We start from the raw sequence: 10684 nt of genomic DNA on the forward strand, positions 1-10684 counted from the left end.
GACAGGGTGCGGTTGGCTCTGCCTATTGCTTTGTCGCATTGGCAACTCATATTCATCCTGGAGTCAATCCTGACTCCAAGATCCCTCTCTGCCTCTGTGCTGCCAAGAGGGGCAGCCCCTAACCTTTAACCATAATGCTGGGCAGGTCTCAGTCCTTTCCATCTCTCCTTCAATCAGAAAGGACTGGGCAGGATTTGGTGACCTGGTCGTAGAAGGCCACCAGGTTGGTCTGACAGGACCTGCCTCTAATGAACCCGTGTTGGTTGCCCCTAAGCATAATCTCCCCCGCTGGCCCCTCGTGGCCATGTGCCAGGATAATTCTCTCAAAAAGCTTGCCCAGGATTGAGGTAAGACTAACTGGCCTATAGTTCTTTGGGCAAATCCGGTATCTTTTATTAGACCAACTCAGATAGACGGAAACATTCTTCTTTGCAAGCTTTTGGGTACAAACACCCTTCTTCAGGCTGAGGAAGCGTTTGCAGTTGCTCTGTGCTCTTCTTGACACGTGGGTCTAACACTCCCATGCTATTTAGACTGGCAGCCGTTTGCAGCAGGGACATCTCTTACTAAGTGTTCAGTCAGCCTCTGACCAAGTAGGTAGTTGCCTATAAAAGCTCTTTGCTCTCTAAACCAGTTAGTCTCTAAGGTGCCACCCTGCCCCGTTTTGGACTGATGTGGCCAGGCACCTCCCTACAAAGTGTTTGTATAGCTGATAGTGCAGTGGGTGACTAATTTTGGTGGAAGCTGAGGGGTGCTTCTGTAGTACAAGTGGAAGCAATGACATTATTTCCATTCTGCAACACACATCCAAATCTGCACAGCAAGTCACTGGAAGAGCTAAAAACAGAACCCAGGAGTCTTGGTTCACAGCTTCCTATTACAATTGTACTGTTCTGTCAACATACTCCCAACTGTGACCATCCTTTCTCTAATTCTGCAAATCCTGTTAGTCCCGGTGGGTTCTGGAAGTACGGAGTACGTGAAAATAAGAAAATTACAATTTAAGAAGTTAAAGCGAACATTTCAGTCCTTATAACAGTGGTGGAGGAGAATTGGGGCTGTGGTAAGTTTTTTTCTGAACCAGATCCAGCACCGGTTCAGCATCTGAATCTTTTACTTTCTCTGAACCAGCTCACTCATCCTCAGTTAAAAGTGCCTATGGGTGTGTCTGCATGTGCATTTACTGTGCAGTAACTTACTGCGCAGTAAGCAATTCTTACGCCAGCATCTACACATGCAGGCGTTACAGCGCAGTGATGCTGTGTGTGGACTGACTTGGGGCTCAAGTTAGTCCCGAGTCAGTCCACACACACATGGTTACTGCATTGTAAGGCATCTACATGTGCCTTACTGCACAGTAACTACTCAGGTGTAAGTTTAAGCTGGTGTAAATAAGTTGGTGTAAGTCGCCATAGTTACTGCACACTATGGGCGTGCACATGTAGATACGCACCTGTACTGCACAGTGATTTTTGGTTACCTAAGTTACCGCGCAGTAACTGCATGTGTAGATGTGCCCTATATGTTGTAATTGTGATGGAGCTGCACATCCACATATCAGCCTTAGCCTAGGAGTAAAGACCTATGTAAGGAAGGAACGTATAGGTAGATAGTCGGTATTGCACAAGGCTGCAGTCCCCAGTCCTTGTAGTCATTGTCCAAGGTCCTGTCCAGTCCTGTCTGTCCACCTTAAGGGAATTTGAACCAAGAAAAAATGAACTCTGCATCCTGACAGCATCTCATGTTATAAACCAAAGAGAGAAGTCATCCTCATAAGAATGCCTCTCTTATTCTCCATCCTTTAGTCTGACTAATCTCTCTCGCTATTTCTCCAAAAGCTGCTCGCGCCTTGTCTCAGAATAACTTCTCATATTAAAAAGATGCTGTCAATTTAAATGGAGGGCAATTTGTGAAAAATGAACGCAAAGCAGTGTCAGATGCAGCACTCCCGTCTGCCAGACTGCAGGCTTTTACATTCCCCTTCCCCCATTCAAAGGCTATTTCTTTCTACCTTGTTACTGCGCAACTCCCACGGGCAGGAGACAGCGGGGCTAGAAGGGCAATCTCCTCCTCTCACGGGTCTCAGACCAGACACGGACCATTTTAAAAGCATTGGGAGAGGCACAAAACATGCACAGCAACTATGGGGACTCTTTAAACATAATCAGCTGCATGTGAGGCATGATCCAAAGTTTGCTGAAATCCTTGACTCTTCCCAACGATTTTAGCAGCCCTGGGAAGAACCCCCATATTAAACAAGCTGAAAATAGAGAACAATATTTTTCCACTTGCTGATTTAGTTGATGGTGATGTTTAGGGGTTACTAATCCTGGCAGAAGATGACTTTTTTTTTTCTCCAGACACGTAGTTGGTTTCCTGTGTTGATGGTGTCTCTTTGAAAGGCTGCATCTGGCCTACTTAGCAAGAACTTTTCTTGGTCCCCACTGGGACTCGGACTTCATGAACAAAACTCTACTGTGAGCATCTGAGACATTAGTAGTTACTCTAGCTTGACACTGGCTTAATTGAAGCCACCAGAATTTACTACCACACCTGAGTTGGGTTTTAGAGTCCTTAAAATACACATGATGATCTTATGAAAGCGAAAGCCTGGTCTGGACATGCAGTCAGGATGGGCCCTCTCTGCGTGACTGGGTGTTTAGACCTGGGGGTCTCTGTTGAGCATCCCAGGTTATATCGGTAGCTCAGAGCAGGGGCCGCGACTCTGCGTGGCACATACACCAGATGATGTTAATTGGCTTCTGCTTCCTTCTTCGCAGCTGCAGCACTGAGTCTGCCATTGAGTCCCCATCCAAGGGACCATGTGACCAGGGGAAAGCTGATCTCTCATCTCCAGAGGACAGCAATCAGTCTACCGAGATTCCCATGGCAACACAGACATGGAACAAGCCAAATAATGAGACACCTGGTGATGCTCTACCTGCAGCAAGTGTAAGGAAAAAAAGGTGGCTTTGGCCCGGTGATTGCAACTGTTAGACGTTTAATCTGGTAGGAGTCAGAAGGACGTGGACTAAGTGGATTTTAGAGGCTGGGAATGAATGTCCAAAGCAAATTCACGCCTCCCAGACAGCGTCAAAAGCAGATTTTTCTGCTGCACTGTTTTGGGTTTGATTTCTGGCTCCTGGAAAATTTGAGAGCAATCTTCTACTACCCTACTATGAGCCCCCCTGCCTGCCAAAGGGCCGGGGCTGCCCACACTGCCGAGCTCAGCAGCACTGCTACCCACCCCCTCCTGCCTTGCCCACACCAAACCCCAGCACCGAGGCAGTGTCACTGCCTTAAAAGCAGCTCAGGGTGCTTGCCAGATAGCACATCCAAGAGAGCAAGCTGCATTGCTGAGATGCACTATGTATGTATCTTGGCCTGGCACAGAGGCCGTGCGGCCCTGCCACAACATGTCCAGAAGCGACCTCCCAAATGCCCCGCATTTGGGCAAGTCCCTGGCCCAAGGAGCACTCAAGACAGAGGGTGAAAGGAGGCAAAATGGCCCGGTATCACCCAGCAGAGGTGAGTTTGCGAGCCAGGTGTCTGCCCTCCAGGCTGTTATCCTCCAGCGCTTTGCTGTGAGCTTCTGCAGCAGCAGGACCAGGCTTTGCTGCGACTTCAGGCAGCAGCTGGCAGAGTGCCCCTCGCTCAGCTTTTAACTCCCCCACCCTGTTCCTTCCCTGCTTTGAAGCCCCTTGTCTGTGTTGCAGAGCTCGAGCCCCAGTGGCCGCAGATCAAGCTCGGACATGGCCCATGAGGCGGCGGAGTGTGCCAAGGCCCAGCGGGAGTGCCGCCTGCGGCCTCACTTCAGCGACCCCATGCCTGCCGATGCCGTGAAGAGGAAACAGCTGGAGCTGAAGATCGCCGCTGCTGCTCGGCAGCACGCCCACAAGCGACGGCAGGAGAGAGACACAGGTACCCGCACAACTGGCCTGGCGCTGCCTGCCCTTAGGTGAATTGGAAAGGGGCCCTGCTCCCTCTGCAGAGGAGCTGAGCGGGAAGATGAGCCAGAGGCTGGTCCCTGCTGGACTGGCATCAGGCTGGACTAATGCCATTACTGCAGAGAAGGTACTCTGGGGCGACTCAGCCACACACATAGAGCGGGAATCAGGCCTAGTGCCATCCGATGTGCAGTCTCCGTCCCCCCCATGCTCGGTCCAGATGGCTGTGCATAGCAGGAGGGGTGTGGTGATATATTCCTGTGCACTTAGCTGTTCCTGCCTGCCACAGCTGCCAAAAGGGCTGCGAGGCAGCTGGGCACAAGTTAGGACCTCACAGGCTGCCAGCAGCTGCCAGCTAAGGAAGATACAGAGGTGGTAGGAAGTTGGTCCCAGTACTGTGTCCCGCTCTGGGGATGACTTGCCCCGGAGGATGAGTGCATGAGCTGAGAGTTGATCCTAGCTCTCACTTCTGTGATTCATGAAACAAGGGGAGGGGTTTCTGTACTAGGACAACGCCCCAGGACACCCCGTTATCTCTGCCTCACTCCCCATCCCGTCACCCGCTCAGCACGTGGTTACAGCTCATGGCCGCATGGGTTATTGCACAAAGCACATGCAGAAGGTGAGGCCCTCAGATGGTGTGAATCAGGGGATACATAACACAAGTGGATGAACATGCCCCGAGGAGATGACCCTTCTGCAATGCAAGCCCGAAATCAGAGGGCAATTTATGGCTGAGGCCACCTGAGTGACAGCCCGGAGGATCCCGGTCTCTGCGGCTGGGGTGCTCCCAGGTCAGTTCACAGTGCGCTAGCGAGGAGGATGAGGGAATGGCTCCTCTCTAAAGGAGAGATGGGGGTGGAAAGGCTGGGAGTGGCCAGAGTCTACCATGCAAACTCTTCTCGAAGGCTGTCACGAGTTCTGTTTATTCCCAGGTCCCGTGGTGGCCAAAGCCAACGTGGGCCACGGCTGCAGCTTTGATGAGAGCAGCTACATGCTGAGCAGCTCCCTGCGATCCAAGCACCGCTGGAGCAACGTCAGTAGCCTGAGCGCTGACAGCGGCATCGCCAGTAGGAGCGATGACAAGGACAATGATCCTGCCAGGACCAGGTCGGCAGAGGTGGAGCGGGCGGACAGCGGCATCGACCAGGCTTCGGCCAGGAAATGGAAGAGCAGAGCCTCTGAGACGCTGAGCTCCCTGCAGGCCTGGGAGGCGCACAGGCCATGCACCGACTGCGGGGAGAGGGATTTCCCGCCGGAGACAGATGCCCAGAACCGCAACAAGAGACGGGACAACCTGTGCGAGAAGTGCCTGAAGCGCAGGACCGAGCGGAAGGAGTCGATCCTGGAGTTTGTCAACACGGAGGCCAGCTATGGCGAGGACCTGCGGATCATCAAGGAGGAGTTTTACCTGCCCATGCAGGCAGCTGGGCTGCTGACCCCGGAGCAGCTGCTGGGCGTGTTCAGCAACATCCAGGAGCTGATCGACCTCAATGAGAACTTCCTGGAGATACTGCAGGAGGAGATCGACCAAGCCTTTGATCAGGTACGGGCCCTGCGCTCGGCGTCGCTCCCCCTCTGAGCAATTAGGGCTAGCCAGCCTAGCCACAAATCACATCATTAATGGAGAGTGGTCAAGCGGGTCCTGCCCCTGGGATGCGGATGCTCCCAATAGTCACTTTATACCTCTGGGCTGCTGCTGTTGATCAGCATACCTTTCCTTGGTTGTGACAGAGCAGTGCTGGTTTACATCTGCCGAGGATCTGGCCTCATGTGCCTCAGCTGACCCATCTGTGAAGTGGGTGTAAAGAGACATGTGCATTGTGCGTCATGGGGGTGGGGGGAGGTGGCGAGGCTCCGTTACCAGAAGTGAATGCAAAGTTACTGGCCTAGATTTTTAGCTGGTTAAGTTGGGTCAACTCCACTTCAGCCAGTGAAGCCGTGCAGATTTGGCCTCACTGAGGATTGGGCACATTGCCTTTTGGCTCAGGGAGAAGTGGGCTGCTCATCTTGCCAGGGGTCATGCAAATGAAGACAGAAGACACTGAGCGCTAACACTGCACGCACCGGTGGGATCAGGTCTGGTGGGCAGAGTTCGGAACGGCAGGGCAGCTCCCCACCCCCTTGTATTATGCAGATCCCTGCACTTTGATTGGCTCTTTGGCTCTCATTGGCATCAATACCAGAAGGTTATTTTTAATAACTATGCAGCATGCACATCCCTGTGCTGGCATGGCTGTCAGCCCTTATTAGTCAATCAATGTCAAGGGATTTGCATAATCCCTTTATGGTTATCTACCCACAACTGTGCTGTGCCTCTGCAAATCCTTCTAGTCCAATTTGCTCCTGTAGTTCCTTCCTCTCTGACTGGCTTTGACTTTCCTGGCACCAAAAAACCTCGTCATAGTTTCTCACTTACCCCCCAGAGGAAGCAGGAAGACATGCCAGGAAGAAGAGGCAGCTCTGGCAACGCGTCCATCCAGATGTGGGTCCCATCCTACCACTGTTAGCCTGAGCTGTCAGCCAATATTCAAGGTCTTGCGAGTTGTTTCTGGGAAGAGAAGGATTTGATGATGGGGTGGGGTAGCTTCTCAGCGCCAAGGATGTACAAGGCCCAGTTGCTGTGTGCACAATAGGATGCAAATAGCAGGACACAGTTTCTTGCGTCTGGTTCCTCACCTGTTTCCAGTGGCTCTGTCCAGAAGCAATCTTCTCGTCCTCTACCTCCTTCCCAATCTCATGCTCCAAGGGCTTCTCTGGCTGTATCTGGGGCTTCCTCACTGCCTTCCCCTGGCAGCACCTATTGCTTCTCTCCGGGACCCACAGCTGCATCAAACACTCAGCTCCCTCACCCCTGTTTTGCTCTGAGTCTGTACTTTGCAAGCAGACTCCAGCCAAAACTCCCCATTAGACTTATGATCAGCCCTGCAGGTGACCTGTACTTTGGGCAGTGAGGAATCTGTTCCATAAAGAAACCTAACAGCATTCAGCATTGATCCTGCATGAAGGGCCACTGTGATATCAGCGACTGCAGGGAAACCTCACTTAGACCTCGAACTCTTACCAGGTTGGACGTAGGAATCAACCACATGCTCACAACAGTCCTGTTGGGGAAGTGACAATGACATGAGAAAATGGGAAATGAAGATGTAGACAGGTTCCCCCATCGCTAGTGGAGCCAAGACTGGAGGAGGATCCCCCGGGGGAACGAGCTGGCATCACCTAAATCTCGCTGCCTGGATCACAGGCCCACGCACTGTATGGCCCAGTGTGGAGAAGGCTGTATGGAGGCCAGCAGGGGCACAGGACCCTGGTTTAAGGAGGCTGGCAAGGGCTGTGCTTTTGCAGGGCACTTGAAATGGAAGCTACAGAAACCCCTGCAAAGTCCCATTGCACAGTAAGGTGAAGGCAGTAGGGTTCGGCAGTGAGCCCCATGACCCCCAAAGGGGCATCGCCATGCAGAGGGACTAGGCAGGGGTTAGTCCAGGGGTCTGTGGTCAGGGTGAAGAAAAGGAGCATGTGGATGCATGGGTCTCTTGCCAAAAGTGCCTACAGCTTGGGGTACAGGGGAGCCAGCTCCTCAGTCACTCCTTACCACAGCGTGGATAGGTCATGGGGCTCATTCAGCAAATGATGCCTGCGACTGTGAAAGCAAGGGACCAGCCGGTCCCCTTTAACGTACAGGGCTGTGTGGTCGCCACCTCAGGCACGGCCCAGGGCAGTCGCTACTGCATGGCAGCAGAGGAGCTCCCCAAGCCCCATGGCAGTGATTGTGGCAGAGTGAAAAATGAATCCAGGCCACCAGGCAGCAGGGAAGGGGCAGGCAACCAACGCAGACTCCTCTCTGCTAAGGAAACACGAGCCACCTCTTGCCTATTGTAGGTAAGGGTCCCTGCAGCCCACACTTATTAGACCACGCCACATCCACACCTTCACCAACCCTGACAGCTTCCAGCTGCAGCAATGCATCAAGGATCCCTGGGCCGATGGCCAAGAGCAGGGGAACAGCTGCAAACCGCTGCCTGTTTTGTCACCCACATGCCCCATTGCCCTCTCCCCCCTTCTCTATGGCCCCCTGTGCAACCAGCCCTGTGTTAAAAGGGGATGCAGAGTTACTGCTGAAGCCATCACTGCAGGCCACTTGTTATGCAAACACCTGAGCCGGGCATTACCACGGCACTGTATTCTCATTGCTGTCCTCATTTAATTGCTCATGCACGGGGTTAAAATACCAGGAAACACATTTTTATGCAACCATCAACGGTGCCCACGTAGCCCAGGGAACAGCTGGTCCCAGTAGCTCCAAACAGCACAAAACCAGTTAAGCTCCTGAGTGCGTGGAGGAGTTGCACTAAGCCACTGCCCATTTTTCGTGAATGCTTGCAATGCCACGTGGGTTCGTCATGCCAGACTGACCTGCAGCAAAGGCCCTGGGAGCACTGGGCCGGAGAACACACCCTGATCCCCAGCAGTGGCCTGGGCAACCAGCCCACTTCAGGAGAGGGTGTTTTGTGTGGTCCAAGGTGTCATTGGCTTGATAACTCCTCTCTCCTTACATGCTGTCTCCTAACTGGGATAGTGCCTGTAGGTCTGATGGCACTGACAGTGAGGGTGCTAAATGCAAAGTGGCATGGGCTGCATCTCTGGCATAGTAACTGGGACACCCCTAAACACCTTAGACTACCCGCTCCTAGTCACACACACAAATCCAGAAGTACACTGGTGGGGACGTCCCACTGCAGCTGCTCCCAACACCTGGATCTCTGGTGTGTTTGAGAGTGGCTTCATTGGTGCATTGCTGTTCTTGAAGCATGCGAGCCAGAGCTGGCTGGGCTCAGGGTGCCAGCAAGGGTCAGAGGTAGATGTGTTTGGGGACCAGACCAAGACCAGCTCCTTGTTTTACATGGGTCACCTCATGGCTCTCAGAGACTGCTGACACTGCATTTAAGCTGCTCACCTAGAGGAGGACGGCTTGCCCATTGCCACCTGCTCAAGCCACTGGATCCCCTTGTGCAGGGCTCAGAGGGAGTCCTGCACGGGCAAGGGAGGGAGAGGCTGACAGAGGCTGACAAGGAACAGAGCCGAGGCAAGATCTAATGCAGAGACAAGAGAAACGGGCAGGACTGTTTGGTGAGGAAATGATCACATCTGGGCCTCCTGCTATCGGTAGTGCTTGTTCTCCAAGGAAGGTCGAGCTCTCTCCATAATGACAGCGCCTGTCCCGTTTCTCTCTGCACGTGCAAAATACCGCTGGGGCACTTCCTTGGGTCTGAGTTTCCTTCTGTAGGAAGGGTCCTTTGCAGTCCAGGGAGAAAGGGCCCAGGTTTTCAAGCATTCAGCAGCTCATGAGCTAGGTTCAATGTGCACAGATGAGCTCTATTGAAAACCTGGCCTCTGGAACCGTGTGCATGACACTGAGAAGGCAATGGGACTGCCAGGGTTGTAAGTACAGTACCTGACAGCGAGTGCACATTGTGCCAAGCCCCTAGTTTAGCCGGACTGTCTTGTATGCCCTTCTCTCATCAACTGACTGCAGCGGCTGCCATGTGTGCTTGCAGGGTGACGATGATCTCATGACCGTGTGCATTGGTGAGGTATTCCTGGAGTTTGTCAACATGCTGCCTGCCTTTCAGACCTATTGTCTCCAGCAGTCGTCCTCCGTGAACATGCTCAACACCCTGGAGAAGGAGAAAGAGCTGCTCAGGTGAGCAAGGCTGGGCCTATACATCTAGGCTTTGTGAACTCGGTATGCTGGAAGGTACCTGCCTTGGATGCTAGCACGTGCTTTCCCTTTGCTGAGCTGGGAGAGAGGCGAATCCAGCTTCTCAATACATTTCAGACTTGATCTGACAGGTCCTTTATTTCCAAGGGGCTAGGGAACGACACACTGTCTCTGGCCTGTTTAGACCTTGGCTGGCGTAGCCCACAGATCAGCAGTTGTGGAGATGTGTTTCTGTGACGCCAGGGCTCGTTGATTGGGAACTGAGCTGAAACCCACAAACCTCGTTTCAGAGAGGCCACCAGCCAATCCACACATGGAAACAGCTTTCAGGCCTTGCTGGCCCGAGCTAGATTAAGGGTTGAATTTGCATATTGAGGCAGTGTTGCCTACTGGAAGGAGCACTGGACCAGGACCTGGTAGACCTGGGTTGTATTCCCAGCTCTGACACTGACCTGCTGAATCATCTTGAGCAAGGTAGTTCCCTTCTCTGTGCCTCAGCAGCTGCATCTGTAGAACAGAGATGACAAAACTGACTCCCTTTGCTTGGGAACTAGCAACAAAATGTACTGCGTAAGAGCATGGTATTAGTATTAATCTCTGATGCAAATGGGTGTAGCTGCATGGAAGTCCCTGGAGCTCAGTCAGTCCAGGATCAGGCTCTACCTACATTATAATGATGGCTCCCTTGCAGAGTGCTGGGATTGCCCCTCATGGTGGCTAGATGCACACCATAACCTGGCATGATCTGCAGCTGTAGATGGACAAGCCTGGTCTTGGGATATGCAGGGCCCTGCCAGGGGTTCAATATCCAGCATCTCTCAGTGCCATACCTATGGGTAGATCTAGAATTTGGAAAAGTTGGGGTGCAGAAAGCGAGGTGCATCTTCATGTATAAAACAACACACATTTTTCTCCAGTTAAAATAAACTAATAGGCTCAGGGCTGTATTTTGCAGCTTAAGATTGAAGCAAAAAAAAAAAAAAAAAAAGCTTCATTGGAAGGAGTTAAAAACAAT

At 52.4% G+C, this 10684-nt stretch overlaps 1 protein-coding gene across 1 annotated transcript in view; it reads left to right on the plus strand.

Annotated features, from left to right (window-relative positions):
* Positions 1 to 10684, plus strand: part of LOC109301426 — a 24534-nt gene that overhangs the window by 11612 nt on the left and 2238 nt on the right. The window contains exons 2-5 of the mRNA XM_019522589.1: positions 2781 to 2952; positions 3717 to 3921; positions 4883 to 5493; positions 9506 to 9651. Of these exons, the coding sequence (XP_019378134.1) occupies positions 2781 to 2952; positions 3717 to 3921; positions 4883 to 5493; positions 9506 to 9651 (1134 nt within the window). The remainder of the gene's footprint in view (positions 1 to 2780; positions 2953 to 3716; positions 3922 to 4882; positions 5494 to 9505; positions 9652 to 10684) is intronic.

Source organism: Gavialis gangeticus, unplaced genomic scaffold (assembly GCF_001723915.1).
Source record: "Gavialis gangeticus isolate Ggan-Ray unplaced genomic scaffold, GavGan_comp1, whole genome shotgun sequence".
NCBI lineage: Eukaryota > Metazoa > Chordata > Crocodylia > Gavialidae > Gavialis > Gavialis gangeticus.